General features: G+C 43.2%; 1 protein-coding gene across 2 annotated transcripts in view; it reads right to left on the bottom strand.

Annotated features, from left to right (window-relative positions):
* The window catches only part of SP4 (Sp4 transcription factor), a 121,409-nt gene extending 99,691 nt beyond the window's left edge, over positions 1–21,718 (bottom strand). The window contains exons 1-3 of one of the 2 annotated variants that reach the window (XM_078663514.1): positions 20,302–21,718; positions 19,423–19,508; positions 17,395–18,937 (exon numbers count right to left, since the gene is read on the bottom strand). In XM_078663514.1, coding sequence (XP_078519640.1) covers positions 17,395–18,937; positions 19,423–19,491 — 1,612 coding nt within the window. In that variant the 5' untranslated portion in view covers positions 19,492–19,508; positions 20,302–21,718. Of the gene's footprint in view, positions 1–17,394; positions 18,938–19,422; positions 19,509–19,791; positions 20,259–20,301 lie in introns of those variants that run through there. The other variant, XM_078663513.1, reaches the window with a different exon arrangement.
* Between the last annotated feature and the right edge of the window lie 1,824 nt (positions 21,719–23,542).

The raw sequence follows: 23,542 nt of genomic DNA on the forward strand, positions 1-23,542 counted from the left end.
AGTTGAATTACTTTTATGCTTCGAAGTAGTAATACTCAATTGTTTATCCTGGCTGGGGGCAGTGTTGCAATTCTAACGTAATCTATGAAGAGAGGCTATGCAGGTACACCTCCATAATCCATTGGTTGTCACGTGATCAGCCATCGGATAATCATCAAATATGGAGTTCTGCCAATTAATTAACAATAAAATTCCCAAAGGGACAAGTCTCCTTTTTTGCCAGCATTAATGTATCTTATAGAGTCAGCCAGCTGCCCCCTGTCTCTGAGGAACAGTACTCTCCAGGCTCGCCAGCTGCAACCTTCCCACTCGGAGGCCTCACCTGAGGGTGATGCTGATCCAGTGCATGGCTCAAAGAGTCCACAGCTTGTGTGCACAGCTCCATATTCTTCCATCCTCAGAACCCCATCTGCTGTCTGCACTAGCTCCCTTTGTGCAATGCTGATGCTGCTTGAAGTGGTTGTACACTAACTGGACTCACTCTTCCCTAAGGTAAATGCCATTACTGACAGAGATAGAAGAAACAAAACCAAAGATTTGAACGGATCCTGGGTCAAAGAATAAAGAATGCAAATGAAAGATTATTTCTCATGGGGTTTTCAGGTGTGGCTAGAGTCATCTTTAGTAGAATCCGAGAGCTCACGTAATCTATAACAAATGGGACATTGCTTGTTGGGTCATTCATCAGCCACTGTAGTAGCAACTGTCTGTTTATGCCACTATCTCCTGATTTTTCCCATGTTACTGGAAGTATCATTTATAGCCATCGTTTGATTGTAACTCTTATTCATGATTTATGGAGTTTTGCCACAATTAATATAATCGGTGCAGCAGGGAGATGGGTCTATGTACAAAGACATTTCCTCTATTCCCTGTTTTGCCCTCATTAAAATGACAGCTTTGATGCACGTCTTCATTTATTTTCCATGCAGCAAACTAGAATTCACCCATTGTCGTTTATGATAAAGGGTGAAGCCCCAACACACATTCAACCATTTTGCAAATGTCTATCATCATAATTATCTTAAAGCAACCTTCGTAGGAGGTCATATAAAATACTTTAGAACAATGAAAACAAATCATATTTTCCAATTAGTAATGTATATTACACACTATAACTCATTTATAAAATATGTATTAGCCTTCTGGTTTCTTAATTTTAATCACTTACCAAGCAGATAATTTCAAAAATTAAATATAATACATTTCATAGCAAAATAAACATTTATGTTTTGTATTTGTGGATTATGGCCACTCACATTACTTATGGTGGTTCCGTTCAAAAGGATCTTTCCTTCTGACTTTGGCATGTTTCCATTTTTGTTAAGGCCTGCCTTCAGATCATGCGACCTGTTCCAACTTCCCCCAAGGTATATCCCACCTAAACCAGACATATCAACAATCTATGCTTACGTCATTTGGATCCAGGAGGAGATATCTCTAGGGGATTTCATCAGTGGAAAGAGACTATTGATGCGCTGAAGCCCCACCCATGCTGTGTTTTTACTGTTGTAAGCTGCATATCTGGTTATGAGGCTTACACAGATGGAGCTAAATAGGGCTATCTTTGACTCACCCAGCCAAGTCCACTGTCCAGTAGCACCTGAGTCCAGGGCTGCCAGAATCCCCACCCCCTTTAAGTGAAACAGCCCACTGTGTATTAGCCCCCTTTTCCAAAGCTTACATTTATCGTTTTCTCACGGATATAACTTGTACCACTGGATAAAGTGATCCAGCCTCCTCACTCACCCTATCATCCTTTTCACTTACTAAACCTCTCCCATCAGGGCATCCAGCTAAGACATTCAATTAGAGGCTAGGGAGGCTAAGAGCAACTTCCAGAGGCAACTTCTCCATTTGGATTTTTGATGCTCCTGAGTCAGAACCCTTATGATTGTCCTGGGATGCCACTAGCCCACCCAGCCCATTCTCCTCCAGTGATAATTGGCCAACTACCCATCACTTCCTGGAACCCCATTAGTTAGTTATTTCCCACCCAGCTAGATTCTAGATAACTATTGGCCCCACCTCATACAAAATTCAACATAATATTCTAGTGGATGTATGGAAGGACCGGTTTCCTGTGAGTAGCAGGAAACCAGTCCTTTCAGACATCCACTAGAATATTATGTTGTACTCTGTAAATGTTTCAATGACATTGCACCCAGGAATGAAGCCCAGTGCGAATCTAGACATCCAGAAGCCCTGATGAGAGTCCTTGAATCGACTAGGACTCGAAGAGCGTTGGCGTTCTTGTCATTGAGGAACTTTAAATAAACATTTACGGAGTTTGAGGGAGTCTTACTGCTTTTTCCCCCTCGGTTCAATATTGTTCCCTTTGATTGTAATAAGTTGATCATGAAAATTTAATGAACTATACATTGTGAATAGTAAGTGTAAACTAAGAGTCTTGTTTTTTCTGTCTTTTGTTGGCAGTAGTCTTTGTTTGGTCTCATTGCTTGTAACGTTCAAATGTGTATTGCTTACTATGTGAAGTCAGCTGTTAAAAGAAATATTTTTGAATAACAGATGTATTTCTTTATTGATATGATTACATATCTTTCTCTGTATAAACTTTCAGAAAATAAATTAATTTTTGATAAAATAATACGGGTAAAGAAAAACCGGATTAAACAAAATTCAGGTTTGTTGATCTTTCCAGCGGTAAAAAAATATGCTGGAAGTAATGTGAAGGTTCGGGTAACTGTTATTTTTTACTAAATTGGCATTTTCTTGTCTAAAGCCTCTAGTAGCCTTTCCAGAGTTAATCCCAAACTGTCACCTGGCAGCTTTCTGATCCCCTGCAATGAGTGAATGGCTCCCTGGAAAAGGAACAAAGGGGCCTTGAATGGGAGAAGGTGTGACCTCCTCCTGACAGGATGACCTGGGGGTATGTGCCCACCAATTAAATACACAAGCTTCGAAAGGGCATCCCCTGTCACAGTCAGATGTAACTCACAACTATGCCTGCCCCTCCAAATATCAAAGTAGCCTGTGTTATCAATCTCAGTGGGGTGAAAGCCTGTTTCAGAACTGGTTTGCAGAGGGGGTTTCTCATTTTTCTAGACACACTTCAAGGGTGTGCCCCAAGCTCTGATCAGAAGAAAGATTCTGCCATTTTGGATTTTGGCAGACCAGTGCACTGTGGGATTGTTTAGGGCTAAATTCCCGGGATGTGATGACAAAGTGGGTAGGCTAGTCCGTAGGAACTTTTTCCCTATTGGTCAGGCACCAGGCATGAATGTGGAACTCATAGATACTTTCTTTGGAACACTTCTGGACCTTTGGAAGAAAGAAGGAGGACTGAACCTGCTGTTAAACCTGTGGTGAGAAACCCCAAGGGCTGGGCCAGTTCCAGTTCCCCACTTGTACCCAAGACAATAAAGTGAACTACAAAGGCTAGTTTGCTAGCTTCAGAAACACAAAAGCTGCTAGACGTCCAAATCTAAGCTGCACCCAGCTGACCAGTTCCAACTGGATTTGCCCTGGTCCCTGCTGGTGACTTCTGGGAGATTGAGTCCTAACCTCCAAGGGGTGCCCAGAAGGTCCTGGACCCTTGGCCAGTGTTAGTGTGTACTTGTTTCCTCTTTCAAACTGTAAGACTGGGCATTCAGAAATGTTTCTTATCTTTTTGCAAAACAAACCAGAAGTTAACAATGGACAAAAGCCGCCAGCGTCTAACTGCTGGTCGGACTCAACTTGCTGGATTGCCCTGCTGAAAGGATCCTGACTTCTAGAACATTTCTAAGGGCCTTATTACGAGTCTGGCGGTCCGTGGACCGCTGGACTCGCGGTGGTGGCGGTCCAACTGTCGGAGGGTTCCGATTCTTGAACCCGAAATGCATTGGGATTTTGGGACTTTCTAAGTCAATAACGTTGTTTTACATTCATATGTTCAAGTATAATGTTATGCTACTCAATTATCTGAATAATTTTGCATTTATCAGAGCGACACATGTTAATCAGCATGCATACAATGTCTGTAACCCTGTATTTACGTTTTTTTGCCAAATGATGATTTGAAAGTTGATAAAAAATCTTTGCCTTTGAGCATTTTTAACTAATTGTGTTTGAACTAAATTCAAATAGTTTGAGAGACATTCTTGTCCATTAGCTGTGCACTACCCTGGCTGTGGGTGTCCCACAGTCTATCTTTGTATTTCATTCTATTGAGAAATTATTGGGTCCTTTCTCAACAACAGGCAGTAGCACACAATTCATTTACAAACAGATAAAAAATTCTAAATTTGGTGTAACTCATAATAAACAAACCTCTTACCTAGGTGTGCAATCACACGTTCATTTTTTAGGATTATAACATTTGGCAGTCGGACCCCCATTTGACTACCGTATTAGCCAGGGAAGGTGTTGCAGCGATCAGGGGCTCAGACTATGCTGGTGGTGCTGCTGCAGCACCTCTATGCATATTTTGAGTTTCCCGACCTCCGACCTTACATGGCGGTCAACGCCGCCATGAAAAAACAGATGGTGGGAGACATAGGGTCCCAATGCAGGTAGGTGCATGCAGGGGGGCACATGTTGCCCACCCCTGTGTGCAAGTACCCCCCCCCCAGTTCCAGCATGGCATGGACTCTACAGTAGGGTGGGCGGAATTTGCGTAATCGCATACCGCAAATCTCCGCGAAACGGTAAAAAATCTCTACGAACATGCAGAAATTCCGCGAACATGCGGAATTGCTTGTTCGCAATGCTTTTTTCCTGTTCGCAATTGCTGTTTGCGTGCCGGGTGAAATATCTTGCGAATGCACATTTTGAGAACGCGAACAAGCAAAAAATTTCGCAAAGTCGCGGAATGCAGAATTTTGGGCAATTTTGCCTTCTCCGCGGAATGCGAAATTACCCAAATTCCGCGAGCGGAACGGAATTTGCCGCCCAGGCCTACTTTACAATCCATGCCGTGCTGGAATTTGCTGTAGCCGTCTTAGAAGTTCATTGAGCTTCTTTACTGCACCGCCACACTGCCCGCCTGCCAGATGATTTCTATCGTAATCTGGCGGGCAGGCAGCGTTCCGGTTTGGCATTGCAGGAGTGGGGCAGTGGTGAACCACCCCGCTCCTGCACTGCCAAACTCATAATAAGGCCCTTAATCCAATCACAGAGCACCTACACCAAGCACCACTCAAATGATGACAACACCTTCCTGGGACTGAACTTCACCCTTCTTCCCATCCAGGTGGCACCCGACCAGAGGACAAGGACTTTTCTCTAGAAAAACAAGAAAGTTAAAAAGTAAACTTTCCACAAGGATGAAGCTGGACCACGTATCTGACCGACACTCCAACATGATTGGCCCCAATATTTGACTTTGACCCGGTCTGGTGAGAATGGAAAAATAGAGTAAAATTTCATAAATAAACGGCAGAACAGGACCTAGGCACAATTTGATGCTGACCGTGATAGAGCGTGGGCCGGATACATCGACCAGGTTTGTTCTGGTCAAAGATTTTACCTTTTGACTTTAGTTCATAGGCCCCAATCCACACAAGGGTTCACTTCTAAAGCAAGGAAACCCTAATCCCGTTGGCCATTTTAAAGATTGCCAAAGTCTTTGGCCACACTAAACTTGGGTTCTGAGGGCTTGTACGTGGAAAGTGTACTATGGTGATCCAAACAGCTTTCCATAGCAAACACTAAAATCCACTTTTAGGCAGTCCCTATACCCCCAACAAACTTAGAGACAGAAGTCTGGCAGAACAAAGCTGAGTTTTTAGCGTCTAGACAGTGATGCACACAAATTATTTTAACATTCTGCTTCCCTCCTTTGAAGTGTGCCCCAAATATTATCTGTGAGCTCAGCAGAGCTGTCAAACAGGCTTTGGCACTTTAATGTAAAAAATAGGCAGACTGTAATTGGGGCCTTTACTGGCGGGGGGACAAAAGAAGGGCCCTCATTGTCCAAGTGTCACCTAACATCTGCCTGTGACAAGGAAAGTCTCTTGGATGTGCACCCCAAGTGTCATATGAAATACCCCAGCAGACCTGTCAAGTAGGTCTTGACACTCCAGCAGGATCTGACACTGTGGTAAAGGCCGGTCTGGCTGGAGGTACATAAGAAGGGTATAAGGTTGGGTATCAGCTACTTTGGCTTGTGATTGGATAGGTCTCTTTGAAACCTATCAAATCTTTTCGCCCAGCCTAAAGGCCATCCTGTCAAGGGCACAGCACCACCCCCCACACCCGATGCCTTTTGTCCCTGTCCTGGGAGCATCTCATTTATGCCAACTGAAATGCTAATTATTGGCTGGCAGAAGTGAGAGAACAATATGCAGAGTTAGCTTCCAGGTACTTCAGGCAGGGCAAAGATAACTTTTGAAAAGTAATCTTTCCAAAATATTTATTACAAATCCAATTTCACCAGTGAACTGGGCCTGTAATAAATATTACAAAAAGTCCAAAAATGTAATTTATAGCTGTTTCCTATGTGTAGATAAAATGTATTATCGGTAATACTGTACCCAATGATTTCCTGTGAAACAGCCAACAATGCTACAGTGAAATTAGCTTTTGGGCTTTTTCACTATAAGGACTTAATACACATTTAACTTTTACACATCCTACTTTTAAATACCGTGCATCCTGCCTTTTGGGAATTAAGGCCTACTAGAGGTGACTTATTAATATTTAAAAATAAGGTTTAGGCCTGTCAAAAGGAATTATTTTGACAAGTCAAATTTGCAGTTTTAAAACTGTACAGCTTGGCTATAATGGTAGGCATGGACATACTTTACAGTGCCACTACACTGGATGGCACTGTGAATGCTGCAGTCCTCTGGAGGCATTCAATGTTTAGACCCTGAGAACACTATATATCATATGCTAGGGACTTATGAGTTAATCAGGAGTATACCAATTTTACAGTGTAGAAAGAAGGAGCGCTAGTAGCTTACCACTGGTTAGCACTGAGTTCTATGATCACCAAAAATGGAGTGACTGCTGTAATATTGAAGAACCTGTCCGCTGCCTTTGACATATCAAAAATTCAAATCAGATTGGCTGAAAAATATTTTTCTCCCATAGCGATGTTACATTTTACAAACTGTAGGTGGCCACGAACCATGTCGAAAAGAAGCATTCAAACGTTTGCTCCGTTTTTGTAGAGAGACAAAAAAAAAACAGTTCTTAGCTCATCAACCTGGCTTAGGAACTGGGGAGTAATTCATTCCTGGAGCACACTCACCCACACCACACCGTCTTGCCAGCTTCCGTGCCTATCCCACGGGCTTGCAGGCCATGTGTAGGTGCACCATTTTGCAGTCCTTCTTAACAGTTCACCATTCAGGTGATTAAGACAGGTATTATCGGCTACAGCTTCCTAGATTATGGTTGTTGACATAAAATAGTCTACTTACATTGTTCAATGATGATAGTTGAAATGCAGCCTTCATTACATATATAGCTCCAATGGAGGGCGACCTAGAAGCTCATTAATAGCTCATATTTATTGACAGTGACTGGAAAAGCGAAAAATGTATATCTAAATACGAATATATATGTCTCTATCATAAGTAAGCACATATTATAGACACATCATAGAATTATGTCAAAATTTACCATCGCTATTTTTGTGCTGACGAATTTGTAAGACCTTTTCCAGCATGTATTCAAAATAGAGAGAGAGTGATCCAATTGGATCAACAGGGCGGAAGTACCACTCAGAGGGAGTGGAAGGTCCAGCCACAGTCCGTGCCCTGCGCAAGTATTAATCAAAGAAGTTGGACAAGGCTGTTCCTGGAAAGGTGGGGTGTGTGTGTGTGTAGGTGTACTGGTCACCAAGAAGAGGAGGGGGAAGCGTGGTGGTTAACGTGTATAATCCTACCACTGGGTATCCATTATTTTGGATGTAGTTGCCTCACACACCTTTGCAGGTGTCATGCTTCATCATAGGCAGTGCTCCTCGTTGGACAGGCGGTGCAATGCCCAACGGGCTCACCTCAGAGAGGGGCTCTTTAGCGGAGATCTTTTTATCCAACTGCCTATGGGTGAAGTGCGGGTATGGGGCCAGGAGGTTGTAGACAGGAAGTGGATTAAAATGGAGCAAAGGGTACCTGAGACTACTTTATTCGGGCAGTCCCTTGCTACAATTAAAAATGGAGCTAGTCTGAGTTTGCTGAAATATAATGTTTCCTTGTTCTAGACTAGACTAGGAGGTGTTAAAATCGGTCAACATGTTTCTCGCTATGGTGCATTGACACGCGATTCATCAGGACCTCTGTGATAAAGTCTACAAACGAAAATGTTTAATTAAAAGTTTTTTGCTCATTACCAGTTGTGGAAATGTTGTACCTCTAATGCAATGCTCCTTGCCTATTAGTCAAGTATTATATGCAGCATCAATGCCCGGCGGGACGCACAACAGGGTTGGAGCCTCTGGGTGTGAGGCTCGGGTCTCCTGTGTGGTAGGCAATCGTCCTACCCCTCTCCGCCGGGACCTTTTCCAGCATGTCACGTTTTTGCAAATCCATCAAGGAACGGGGGTCAAAAATGAGTGTTTTCCGTGTAGGAAACTAAACTCTCCGTTACTGCAGAAAAAGCTGCATTGAATTCAACCAAATTTGTCGTGGAGCTTGAAACTTTGCTCAGAGGTGTGTGTTTGCTTGGTTTAGTGTAAATATGTACAATAGGTTTTGGGAATTTTTTTATCAAGAACGTTGGTGGGCTTGGAAGGGTTACATCTATAGACCCATCAATTATGGATCCTTCAAGAATCTGAATTACTGAATCCTACAAATATATTTGAAAAATAAACACCCCTGGATGATGAAGCGTTTTTCTCTTCAACAATTGGGGATTCATGGAGTCTCTGAGCATTTCAGCAATCTGATCAGCTGACTGCAACTGAACAGGATGCATAACCACCGATGCCTCTGTCCTGAAAAAAAACTGACAGAGGAATCATAAGGCATTGTGAGGCCCATACTCTGGCAGAAGATAGTCTGTGGGTTGTCCCAAAGGGGCAGACATTGCCTGTGTTTGTCTTACATAATTTGCAGGTCTAAGTTTGAGTTCATTAATCTGCAAATTCGTGGGATATAATTAGTTTGTAAATCCTGAAGAAATAGTGCAAGAACAAATATGCATGGCAATGACCATGTACACTACACACCGAGGACCCTGGAATGGTTTAGACCCTGGCAATAGGCAGGGTTGGCTATCGATAGAGGATTGGGTGCTGGGCCTGGACAAGGGCAAGACTCTGCAGTAAACCCCCACAGCACTCCAAATGCTGCACACAATGGGGTTTTTACAGGGGGGGTGCTTTCTCGGAAGAAGGCTGTATATTAGTGGTCCCGAACATGTGGCTCACGAGCAACATGTTCACAGCACCCTAAAATGTTGCTCAACCAAAGTCAACCACAGTGAAATTTTTCTTACATGCTACACGGTGTATGCCTCTATTTTCTTTTGAGGGGAAAGATTAGGAAGCTTTCCTGGATGTTTTATCCTGCCTGGCTGCTTCCCTGAAGTCTTTTCTCGAGGGCATTGCCTGGCAGAATCATATTTTTCAGGATCTGAGGCATGGGGGTTAGATCCTTTTTAATTGCGGGCCGGCGTCTCTGTAAGGGTCCTGCAAGCTTTGTTCTGAAGTCCACACAAGAGTGAAGAGCAGGAGGCATCATGTGTCTGCAGGGTGCATCAACTGACTGTAAAGCTTCTGGGAACAGGTTAAAAATGAAAAAGATAAAAGAAAAGAACATCCCTTCTTTTCAAACATGTTCCTCTTGTATCTGCAACAGAGCAATTGCTCTGCCAGTACTACTACTTTCTCTTTTCAAGACAGCCAGCCAGTGGAATGTACGGCTTACATAACAATTGATGAACACCACTGGCAGTCTGACCCAAGTAAAGTATCTTTATGTAAGTGCAGAATAGACAAATAATGTGCACTGTTAGCACTGTGGAAGCTTGCAAAGTGAAATAACAGGAGAATTACGGGAAAAAGCAAGGTGATGTCTAGGACATTTTGGAAAATAGCAAAATGTGCTGGCAGGATTTTACAGAAAGCTGCTAAATGGGCTAGCTGAAGAATCGTGGAAACTACAAACGTTATTTGTTTGCATTTGGGTTAGTTATGGGCTTGTGGAGCTGGATATCTAGCTCTAACACTCAAAATAAATGCGGGGCAGTGTAGAAAAATCCAATGAATCGGAACAGCTGTAATCAAGGATCCAGGCCTCCTGAGGATACATATACATCAAGTCTTAAATCTGAGAAATACTGGAGTCTGCCAGTGGACTTCCCAACAAGACCATTTTGGTATTTGCTAAATCAGCATAGCAGTGCACTGTAGAAGGCAGCAAAACAGAGTATGCTAAATGATGCTTTAAACTTGCAAGGTGTGATACCAGTGGCATTACAGAAAATTGCCACGTTTTATATAGACTAATGTAACGTAATCTTGCATTCTGCCAAAATCCACAGTATTAATGGCCTATTTTCCTAAACATTCCAACATTTGTCACCAAACCTCCTACAACGTATTTGAATAGAACTCTGACATACCTTCAAAATGGCTTTTAGCCATCCCCAATCCTCTGTGTTGATATGCATTTCAATCCAAACAAGGTGGTTTCAATGTTATCATCCACATTTTCTTCAAACTGAAATATTTTACAACATATTTTCCAAACTTGCATGAGGAGAGCTTGCAGCGCCCTGGTAAAGAACTATTTAATTATATCCAATTGTGAGCAGATTTTGGGGGCAAATGTGTTTTAAGATTCACTATTGGACAAGATTTTAAAAAAGCATTTGAGAGCAATCCATGCTTGCTGTAAAATGGTCTTGAACTTAAGCCCATTTTCCACTGTCTTGGTTGAGACTGGCTAAAGGTACACTCTCCGCCCTTATAAGAGCAGAGACTGCCCATTGATCTTGCCTTGGGTAAAGCAGGATGGAAATGAGGAGAGCTTGCAGCGCCCTGGTAAAGAACTATTTAATTATATCCAATTATGAGCAGATTTTGGGGGCAAATGTGTTTTAAGATTCACTATTGGACAAGATTTTAAAAAAGCATTGAGAGCAATCCATGCTTGCTGTAAAATGGTCTTGAACTTAAGCCCATTTTCCACTGTCTTGGTTGAGACTGGCTAAAGGTACACTCTCCACCCTTGTAAGAGCAGAGACTGTCCATTGATCTTGCCTTGGGTAAAGCAGGATGGAAATGTGATGGGGGGACAACAATTACTGCACTGGGGCATGGGGACTATTTGTGTTCACCCCACATTAATTTACATTTACAGAGTTTTCCACTTGGTGACTATGTGATTCATTATGATTTCCTAAAATTAAAAAATCTACTCCAAATGTAAGAATAACTATAAAGGAGTATATCTGATGGTTAATCGACTGTTAATGTGAAACATGCCTAGCAGGTCTTTATAGAAAAAGGAGGAAAACATTTATGATAAAGACCAAAAACTTGAATTAACAGGAAGTCTCAGAGTAAACTGAAATGTGAATACCTATACAAATATTCCTTCGGGAAGAAAAAACATTATTTTGTAAACATAAGGAACTAATTGGTATACTAACTAAAGCCAATGGGTAATCTCGTGTTTTCTAAGGGATGGCCACTCTTTTTTGTCCTTGGGTTGGGATAGGCAGTTTGGTTTGTTACCTCGATCACTCCTCTTGTAAAGGATGTCATCCGGGAACAACCCCTACTTGCTGCAACACATCTGTTCCTGTGCCAAATTACAGACAGTAAAGTGTCACTTTGAGATACTTTAACGTGAGTGGTGGCCCTGCTGTCTGAAGCTGAAGAACATAAGATCTGTGTACCAGGGGGATTGCCCAACATTCAGAGGACATGCATGTAAAAACTGTGAAGCAGAAAGGATTGCTCTATTTGTCTGCAGCCTGGGACTATGATACCCGAGTAACATGAAGTATTGCAATGCATTCTAATCCTGTGGTCGGTACAGTAGGGCCGGAGAAAAGTGAACCATTGCTCAGAGGAAACAGATCAATTGATTGGCTACAAGATACAAGAACTCTGCTGCATGTGACTGCATGATGTAGCTGTCCTGAGGGATTGACCTCTGTCGGATGCCTTGGCCACTGGGATCTATGTATCCCGAGGAACAGCTCATAATTTGAAGGCCGCTCCTATAGGCTCAGTTAGACCACTGTTACAGCTTGGCTGCCTAAGCTTTGATCCTATGTGATTTGTGTATCCGTGTGGATATCTCTTCTATTACTTTGTACTGTTCTGTCTGCACCAATCAAAGATGGGGTTGTGAAAAGAACTATTAGAAGGGTACTGAAGAGTAAGGGGGATCCACATGTGGTCTCTTTTCATGATGTAAATATTTAGGGGCTATTCACAGATACATTTACATATGTAAATTTAATCATGTAAATTTACTCTTACACTTAAGAGTAATTTTGCTACTTCTTACAATTCAAACATGTGTACAGTTACTCCTTAGTGTAGACGTATGTCTCCGCCCCCTCAGTTTAGTGTGTGGAGTCGGCATAAATGTAATCTAGGACCATGAAGTTGCTGACAGTACCTTTATGACTGTATTTTACACTCCGGCTACTTGGTGGAGACCTCTGCAACGAGGCCAGAGATATCCACATGGTGGAGAGAGATCCTTGTATGTTTAGAAATCCTAAAACATATTTAGGATTAAAAATATTATTACATGTAGCGGGTATTTTTGTGATTTATGTGACCAAATGAAGGTTTGTAGTAAGTATGTTCCAAAAAGTGATGTACTGTGTGAGAGTACTTTAGTGTTGTAAGTGAAACATGTTTGAATGTTACTGAAAGTGGAGGGTGATTGTATTATTTACTTGAGCACAGCATATTTGTTGATGACATTAATTTAATTAAACAGTGTTGTCTCAGGATACTATAAATGGACACTGTTCTGAACTAATCATTGACAAGACCGTGTCCAACCACAAAAATGTAGCAGCCAATCTAGCAACTCAAGTGAAAAATAATGTTACTAGTTGACACCTTTATAACCGGACTTTTGTTCTGTACTCCACCGCAGGAATCCAGATGTAACCGTGGATCAGGGGTGAGGTCTATATGTTAGACCTGTTGCATGGTGATATTGTGTTACACACAACATGCTACAACACTCTTGCATAAAACTTCTTGGGAGTACACCAGCATCCCCCCCATCAGTCAAGACATTTGAATTGCAACTTAAGAATACCAAAAGTGCGTTCAGTGATGGCTCTTGTACAATTGAGTTCCCTTTATATGTCTGTTGAGGTAGTGTGGTTGGACATCAGTATGGTGAGAGGAGATAGGGAGAAAGTGCATACCGGTCAACACCTGTAACAAAGGTAAGTGATTTCTGTAAAACAAAATGTAATGCATACTATTTACACATAGGTAACAGTGGACTAAGTCACATGTATATACTGTGTTTTTAATGAGTAAGTATGTTTAATGTGCCAATCCGAAGAGCATAATGCAGACGCAGTGTGAAATGTTCTTACTTACCAATGAGCCACATGTCATCAAACTCAAGCAACAAACTAACGTGTAAGAGGTGACTGACAGAAAACTGAGCTGCAGTGTGTGCTTCCAAGAAAGTCTATGTGCACATCAGCGAAGCAGTCCCTTGCATCATAGACAGCTTGCAAGTAGATTGAGTGTTAGAAATGTGGGTTGCGGAACAGATGTGCTGTATAGCGAGACCGCAATGCAACATGGGTGAAGTCAATCAAATCCACCACACAAGGGAAGCAGGTAAAAGCATAATGTTCCCTTCACACCCTTTGCCTTTCCACCAGTGTTAGTAGCTTGGCAATACACTGCTACACTCTTCTCTATTTCAGGACCTGATGAAAGCATCTAGACTGATTTGTATGTGAGATGGCAATATTGTCAGAGGTGAACCTCCCTCTACCCTTCTACTTCTTTTTACACTTTGTGAACCCCTCCTCCCGCCACCACATCCCATTGTCCTGCCACCATTACGAATGGCATACCCTTGTTCTTGACTTTGGAAATGCCATGGGGTCACGAAATGGAGTGCAGCTATAATTTTGACATAGGCCGGGCCATCCAGAGAACAAGTGATGGGTGAATCAAGGTACTCCCCCAGTCTTCAACCTTGTCTTGGATCCCAACAGGTGAGAAGCAGTATCTCACAATGGCTACTTTACTGGACAGGCCAAAGGATCATTTGTCTGTAAACTCTCTCCTCCTCCTAAAACGATTGTTTCTCAAAATGGGGGAAATTCACAAACAGAGTGAAGTCAGAAAAGGTTGGAGTCCCTTTCTCAGTCAGCCTGCATGTGATTGGTTGGTGTTGTACTGTGTTTCACCTGTAGTTGGGTGGTGGAGTCCAGAGCTTCACATCTTGCATTACAGGTGTGTTGCAAGTGTTGTAATCCCTGGATACAAACTATTAAAATAAATAGTAAATTATAAATCTAAAATGTAAACAAACAAAAAATCCAGTAATTTCTCATTTTGCCCTACTGTTATTTGTTTTACCCATTATTTTCAATTAGACCGCTTTGCAGTATCAGTGGTTAACCATGTTACTTCTGGAATGACTCCATGGCTGACCTGGAGTACACTTACTGCAGCTTTGGGGCCTTTTTGACTATAGTAGTTTTTAAAGAACAGTTTAGGAATAGCAATGGACTTACTCTTTTTTGAAGGGTTGTTTTTCCCTCCCTAAACCCCGACCACTAAGGAGCAAATATTCTGCGACTTACAGCCCCTTCCCCAGGTTCCTCCTACATTTACGACTAAAACATTTGCATACATGTGAGGAAATCTCTGCACATATGCAGAGACTTTTGCACACAAAAGTTAGGAGTGCAAAGGTGGAGACCCCCTGCACAGAAAAAATAGGAGCGCAGAGGCGGAGACCTCCGCACAGAAAAGATAGGAGCACAGAGCATACCTTCGCACAGAACATATATGAGCGCAGAGGCAGAGACTCTCGCACAGAGGTATCTTGTATTACGCGAGTAGCCCTACTAAACGTACTACAAAGTGCAGTCTGTGAACAGGCCCCATAAATTCTTTTGGCTCCCTTGCTGCCTTTGGAGAAGAGGGTTTTGGCGAAGGCTCCGCATTTTCCGTGATAGCATTCTGTCTGGTAATATACTAGATCCTGTAACAATATCTAAACTGTGGGATAACAACATTTAAGCGTGGAATCGCAGTCAGCGGAATTATGCGGCAAGGCAAAATTAAATTATGTGCAAGTGTTGACTAAACGATGCGACATAGGAAAAGCAAGTAGGCAAATTATGTAGTAAGCAATGTTAAATGATATAATACATGGTTTCATTAAAGACAAAGTATGCACTGCTTTCTGTGACTTTATTATATCCTCTTCAAAAAGGTTATGCACTAATAATAATGATTCGAACAAAAGTACGTGAATACTATTTTATCAATACTGCCCATAATACACCTCGAAATTCAAGTCTATGAAAACATATACTATATTTAACTCAGGCGAATGAAAGCCTAAATGTACATGTTGTCCATAATAAAATGTGCACCTCTTTAACTTGGTACATCCAAGTTAGGTTTTGAAATAGGTCATCTCTTTTGGGTTTAGAGAGCATTCAAGATACAGTGCCTTTAAAAGCACATCTTTCGATTATGAACAGGCCTGCAGATAAAACTGTACTTTCAATATTTATGAGGCATTTGCATGTACTTCAAAATTCAATATATTAGACCTTAAAAGGTAGCTACAGCTTTGAGAACGATGTCTGAAAAGTAATGGCTGCTTTGACCAAAGCATCGATGTTGTAAGTCTAAATAAAGTTATATAAACAGTGGCAAAAACCAATACGATGGCAAAAGGTGAAACATTATGTACAGCATGCTCGAAATACATTTAAGCACGTACGTTATACCTTATACATACAAGATAAAGGCCAAAAGGTCAGTCCATGAACTGGGGACGTTAAGACCACAAAACGGTCACCTCTTTATTGTTTATTGCTCCAATACAGCCATCAACAGTTGTAAGATGACAGGTTAGCTTTTCGAAAATGTCTAGCACATCATTCCAACCATAGTGCGGCTTTTGAATAACTTTTGTTCAGACTTGAGTTAGAAACACTTGCTAAACAAACCAAAAAAAGCAAATTGTGTAGCAGATGGCTATGTAAGTGGCAAGGGGGTAGAAAACAATATGGCTGAGAAATCACGGTTATCTAATGGTCCTGTCCTTAATATCCGTGCAAACAGGAAACTGTTTTTGGTGAATCATCCCTTGAGTAACGAGGAGGAAGGCCCTTGGCTTTGAGACGTTTATCTGTAAAGTCTAAGAAAACCAGGTGATAGCTCTTCTGTCTCATATATGAGCTATTTAACCTATTGGAAAGACCTTTTGCCGAAAAACTGTGCCTGTAAAGATCGGGAAATGTGAGGCATTTTTACTTGGTATTATTTGTAGCCGAGACCTGGTATTAAAGGTAAGTGGAACACTCAACATATTTCAGGTAATTAAGAGATGCTGAGACATGCAGTTACAGTTACACGGAAGAACCGTACTGCTCTGCTGTTTGGGGCATTGGTCTATGTTTCAATAAACTAAGAATTAGCTCTTCTGTTTATGGCTCGGAAAACACTGTAAGGTTTGTGCTCAATGAGGGATGGCTAGTTAGGCTGTCAGGGGCTTGAATATGTAGCGTTTGATAACCTATGGGATAGATATCTGGCAAGATGCTCATGTCAGCAAGTATGGTATACCCTGCAAAACTGTAGATGGTGTGGGTGCTTGACACCACTGGAATTGGATATTTTGAAAGAATCTTGTAGTGGCAGCAGTGCGATTAAGCCAGGAAATAGACACGTTTGTGTGCAGAGTGTCTAAGTGTACAAACTGGAAATCTCCGCCTACGCCCATGGCCCTGAAATAATGTAATTTTGCTAGGGGTGGTCTGGAAATGGAAGGTCAACCTCTACATAATCCATAATGGAAATCTGGAAAAAAAAGGATGCTAATGAAAGTGGGTATCAGCTCTCAAAATCCTATTTGGTTTTCATGGTGTAACATTCTTATACTGCTTTTTGCATCTTCACGCACGTGCATAACCACCTTGTAAATTAGTTTACCATTAATAGTCAACACTCTATTTTAATGAGTTTGCAAACATGAACCTGTATTTTAGAAACATTGTTTCCTATAAACACATTAGGCAGACGGTAGACACATTTTCACACACAAATACAGGAGTATAGTTATATGTTAAAACGAATTGTTACTAGAATGTGGACTACTCAAGTAATACCCCAAAGTCAAATTTCAGACAATTACTTTCATGTCCACAGAACAACAGTTAAAACGCATGCATATTAAGAAGCTGAACATCAACTATAATCTCTACAGTAATGAAGCACGAATGGCATAACTAGCTTACCTCCAACACTGGTGATGGTAAGTGGGAGGCCTTGTACTTGAACACCTGCTGCACCCAGACTTGCAACACTCACTGTCTGGATGTTAGGCACTGAAGAGAACTGAGCAGTGTTGAGAGTGATGGGTGTACCAGTTACAGTCACAGGCGCAATCTGGGCAAGAGATGTGCTGCCACTTGAAGACACTGGGGCCAGAGTCAGTTGTTGGGGCAACCCAGAGTTCTGAACTTGCAAATTTGAAAGACTCTGTAGATTTTGAAGCTGCACAGTTTGCCAACTGATCTGCCCTGACGGTGTCAACGTTGGAGCCCTAATGAGAACCTGAGTTGGGCTTAATGTTTGAAACTGAACATTATGCAGAGGCTGTTGTTGAAGAGCCTGCAGAGTCTGTCCTGTGTGTAGTTGGAAAGTCTGTTGTGGAATACCCTGGATTATCTGCTGCTGAGGCTGCTGGATCTGTATTTGTTGCAAAACCTGCTGGCCTAAAATTTGTACCTGCTGAAGTGAACTTGATTGATCTTGAGAATTCTGTAACCCGTTTGCCTGAAGCTGACTAGTACTCTGAACTTCTGAATCCGCAATTGCTGTCTGGGATTCTTCTGTAGCATGTTCTGTGCTGGCAGGTGTGCTTGCATACTGGCTTGTTTCCACAGAGCTCGATAAAGTCTCACTACTCGTTAGAGATGTGGAAACCGTGGTTGTACAGGCAGAAGAGGAGGGAGATTCGGGCATGGTACTGACAGAAGTGGTGGTGATGGGTGTCGACATCAGTTGATTCCCATTGGAAAGCCCTCCATCAGTGGCCTGAACAATTTGCCCTGTTGCTCCCCCCGCGGCCACATTGTTTATGACAGGCAGTGCAAGTGTCACTCCCCCAATGTTAATAGGTAAGGTTGTTACTACTTGAGTCTGAGCGCCAGAAATTGTTTGCAGCTGCAGTGGTATAGACATACCTGGCCTAATTTGTACAGGTAAGGTCTGATTACCAATGTTTTGACCAAGGATATTGCCGGAAGCTGTCCTGTTTGCAGTTGTAATAATAGCTTGGTTATTCCCGGCAGGTATTAATTGTATTTGTCCCTGTAAATCTTGAAGCGATGTAGCATTTGCAGAAGCAAACTGAATCTGTTGTCCTTCCATCGACTGGATTTGTGGTATCACTTGGTACTGTATACTCCCATTCGGATTTTGCACCTGGATAACTTGAAACTGCCCTGGGGCAGACACAGAACTGCCCAGTTTCGTTTTGGTGGGCGAGGAGTTGCCATTATTGCTGCTCGTTGAGCCTGTTGTGCTTGTAGCAATAGCCATGGCTTGGGCTATGTTGTTTTCCTTAGAATTAGGAGCAGCAGCCACAATCTGCCAAGTATTTCCACCAAGTTGAGTAGTGACTAATTCTAACTGCTGTGGCTGATTTTGAAGCTGTACCAGAGCTTGGCTTGGGTCTATGATAATTTGTTGAGGTCCAGCTGCTTGATTTTCGCCTGTTGTCCCTATTTTACTGCATGTGGCTGCGAGCAAGGCCAGTGGAGACGGCTGGGAGTCCTACTCGGAGAGAGAAGGGGGAAAATGGGCGGGTTTAGACGGAGCCAGTAGGTGTGACCACATTTTCTGACAGCTCAATTTAGGAAGTGAAGTCAAACATTCACCTCCTCCCATACTCATTAACTTGCCAAACATAACTAAGTACATTAGTATGGAGAAGCGTTTAGGTAGACTGTTTATCTAGGACTCGAGATTCATAAGGTGTTACATAAATAAAATCATGTTTGACAACCACACAGCATCGATGACGTTTCCATACAGAAGCTACATTCGCTCAGAATACGTCATGGAGGGACGATCTATAACCACTCCTCCAAGTACAGTTACAACATTACATAACGCTCTGGCAATGACACGCTGTGTAAAAAGCAACGAAGAGAGAGAATGGGCCTATCTACAGTAAAGCTTAAATTAAAATTAAGTTGAGTGAATGAAGTTGTGTTTTTTGGGAAGGGGGCGTGGGGAGAGGAGTCATGGGGCGTTACCTGCGAGCCTGATGTTTTGGGTTTTTTATTACATTCTGCATCGGTTGACTTCCCTCCTTCTGTGGCCATAGTTTCTTTCTTTATATCTGAAAGACAAGTTATCTCGTAAATATTCCACAATGTGTTTAGGCCAAAGGGGGTGTGCTCTCGCTTCTATAGTTATGTGCCAATGGTTTTTTGTCTTCTCTGAACCGTAAAATAAAAATGCCAACGTGCATGCGAGGGAGCAACCATCTAAAAAGCCCGCCCCAGTGTTAAGTAACAGCCTGGCGGTGGTGCACACAACCTGAGACAGCAACAATATCACATGCAATGATTATTGCTTGAGAATGAAGGTTTTTATGTATGAGGGGCAGGTACAGTACATACCGCTCATTCTGCAGCATTAATACTAGGCGGTGTTTCATGGCACTTCGGAGATGACAGATGAAGGTAGCAGAACCTGGGAGGAGGGTGCAATGGGAAGAAGGCCGGGCGCTGTGGCTCGGAGGCTGGGAGAGTAGAGGGAGGGAGGGGCGGCCTCCTCCGCCTCCTCTCGTCCTTTCCCTGGAATGGCGGCCGCTGGGGCTCTGCCCCCTCCCTCGAGCCCCTCTGCCTCTCCCCCTCCTGGGCGGCGGGTACGGCTCGCCCTCCTCCCCTGGTAAAGACAGGACGGCCTGTCCGATGAGGGCGGAAGTAGGGCGGTGTCAGGGCGTCGCCAGCGGACACAATGTCTCTCCCTCTTCACCCACCACCACCACCCACCGAGAGCCGGGGATCGCCCCCTTTTCCCTGTCTGCTGCCTCCTCCTCGGGCAGCGGCCGCACCCCGCTCCTCCTTCCTGCCTTCCCCCTGCTGCCCAGGACCCACCTCCCAAGGAGCGGCCCCGCCATTGCTTACCCGGGCGGCGGTGGGTGGACCGATGGCAGAAGCGCGGGACCAGGCGTTGCCAAGGAAGCCCGTGCCCCCGCTACCCTTCCTCTCGTTGCCTCTTCGCTCTCCGTATTTTATTTTTCTATCAAAAATGTATTTCATTTCCTGCCTACAGCCCCCGCCCCTCCTTTCTGCACCCAGAACTAGGCGGACGAGGCGGTGACGCAGTTACAACACTCCGCCCCCCGCACCCACTCCCGGGTCGCCCATTGCAAGACAGGAAGGGCAGGTGCTACCATACCACCCAAATCTAGTGCACACTGTGCTGCTGAATGTTCTATAGGTTGCTGTCCCCGGCAGGAAGTGTAAAAAGTACAAGAGAATAACTGTTAAAAACGATTCTTTATTATACACGTTTAATTCTGAAAGTCTGCGTTCTTGTTGGCTTTTCGCCTCCTCTCTCTCCCGATTGGCTAGTAGCTCTGACAGCCCCCAGTGCATGTCGGGGAACGTAGTTCTGATAGTATGGCGTCTGGGCCGCTGTGACCAGCAGGCAGGCCAGAGGGAGTGGCAAAGGGAGTTCTAGAGCAATGAGGGCAGGGCGTGGGAGTTTTCATGATGCTCGCGGCACCTATTCGTAGAAAATCCGTCCTGCTAATTTGCCTACCCCGTTTTGCAAGCTAATTCGGTGTTACAGGTATCAAATAAATAGTGTTATCTTTAGTGCTCCAAAGGAAGCAGAGGAGACGAAATGACAGCCCGAAATGCCAATTAGATACAAGTAATTATAATTTTAGACTCGCAGTGGCTCGTTGTCCTTGCGTCTCAAGCAATTTAACCTCCTCCTTTCATGCCTGTCAACCTCTTGTAAAAAAAAATGCCGGATGGAATTAAGCATTTTAGAGGATGATCACACTAAGGCGAATAGAAAAGTAGCACTTTTTTGGACAGTGATGTAGGTTTGAAAAGTGGGAGCCTCCATTGAAGTCTATGGTTTCCGCAGCTGGCAAGAACTACAAGAGCACAACATCCAAGATAGACCCCCTTCATCATTTCATGTCAAGTGCTACTAGAGCACACAGCAACTAGACAGCTGACTCTTTATTTATATTTATTTTATGCGTTTTTATATAGCGCAGACTTTACCCAAAGGTGTCAGAGCGCTTCACAATAGGAACAGTAGCATTACATGAGGAGACAATTACAAGTGGGCATGTTACAAAAACCAACGTTACATTACATGAGGCTTCCCCTCATCTTTACGCTACCAGAGATCTGCAGAGAACCCTGCCACATCACACAGGATCATTCCAAAGCAAGTTCAACCACAATAAGAACCAAGCATCTAAGCAAGCGCCCATGTTTTGGTAAACAGTTTATGAGTGCCTCCAAAGATCAGCTCAAACAAAACAGCCTCAATTCAATCTACCTGGCTACGAGAGACCTTTATTAAGGTACGTGATACTTAATTAGCAGACTATATAGTTCACAGTTTTAAAACTAAGCAAATGTGAGACACATTCAGTTATTGAAACAAGGGCTCCTTGTAAAATCTAGAGAAATAACCCACACGCTTCAATCCATGCACCTCTGCAGAGACCCACACGCTAAGTATGGCTCCGTCTGTGCCCAGGCCTTACTGATAATGCACCCTACCTTTTTCTTCTACAGCCCACTGCACGAAATATATAATTTAAGCACTGCACAATAGCTGACTGCTACTTCTCTCTCTCTAGATTGCATATTCGCTAAAAGTGGATTGCAAGGAGCCCACCTTATCACCCACCCTATCACTCAATTCTAGAGCTTCAGCCACATTCATTATCTTCCTGTCCATGAATTACCTCTGACATCAAATGTTAACACTTTGTCCTTAATTCATGGAACAAGAGATAAGAGCACGTGACATGCTTCAACATTTTGGGCCAGATGTACGACCCTATTTTGCATGCGCAAACGGGTTGCGACCCGCTTGCGCATGCAAAAGTCATGTGGGCCATGTACAAACCCTATTTTGGCGACTTGCATGTAGTGTTTTGCACCTCGCTATTAGGAAGTGGCGTTCCCTTCCTAATTGTGACCCCACAAACCATGTAATAAGATTTTGCAACCGCAATTGCGCTCACAAAACACTCACAGTTTACCACCCTCTTCAAGAGGGTGGTAAAGCACTCACAAATGGGAAGGGGGCCCCAGGGGACCACCTTCCCCTTTGCAAATGTAGGCTAGGATTGTAGGCTTGGATTTCTTAGTACACTACAGTAAGAATGAATTGCTTTGCCTGAGCAAAGAGGCTGTGACAGTAGCGCAAGAAGCTTATGAGAAGAAATAAAGGGTAACTGATGATTGTGGGTTTGAGCTGACGCAAAGGAAGAAACTTCTCTTACAAAAAACAAGAGCGACCCAATTGTCCTTGCAAACCTGGTATTGCTTATCAGCAGAAACAGTGTTCACAAGGAACTCATTTTTATGCAGAGTAATACATTCTAGCAGCTATTAATCTATCCTGCTTAAATCAATTAGAGCAATCAATCTACAATAGAGCCTTCATTAAATAAGGCAAACATGGGCAAACAAATGTTACAAACAAAACATTAAGGAAGGTCTCAGGGAAATTTTAAAGACCTGCAAGGTGTATTTCCCCTTTAGAACGTATATATACCACAAAACACCTCGGGTCTAGACAAACGCGGCGATCTAGGCTGCGGATGTGTGTTGTTGTGGATGCTGTTGTATTTTAAAAAACTGCTGATTTTAATAGCACATTGAAAATCTTCATTTAAAACTTTATTTGTGTATTCACGCTGTGACATTTGTAAGCGCACTCTTACCTGTACTTTAATCGCTCGTGGCCCCGTTCCGCCCCGGCTTGTACTGTTTGTGCGGAGGGTCAGCTTGAGGAGCGTCACTTCCTGCTCGCGACAACACTTCCGCTCTGCACCCACTCATCGCAGGTTAGTGGTCTAGTGCTGCCGAGCCTGGGGGTATTTAGCTTTCGCTTCCAGCTCCCGCCCATTGACAAACGCGGCGATCTAGGCTGCGGATGTGTGTTGTTGTGGATGCTGTTGTATTTTAAAAACTGCTGATTTTAATAGCACTTTGAAAATCTTCATTTAAAACTTTATTTGTGTATTCACGCTGTGACATTTGTAAGCGCACTCTTACCTGTACTTTAATCGCTCGTGGCCCCGTTCCGCCCCGGCTTGTGCCGTTTGTGCGGAGGGTCAGCTTGAGGTGCGTCACTTCCTGCTCGCGACAACACTTCCGC

The sequence above is a fragment of the Lissotriton helveticus genome, chromosome 10, assembly GCF_964261635.1.
Source record: "Lissotriton helveticus chromosome 10, aLisHel1.1, whole genome shotgun sequence".
In the NCBI taxonomy this organism is placed as follows: Eukaryota; Metazoa; Chordata; class Amphibia; order Caudata; family Salamandridae; genus Lissotriton; species Lissotriton helveticus.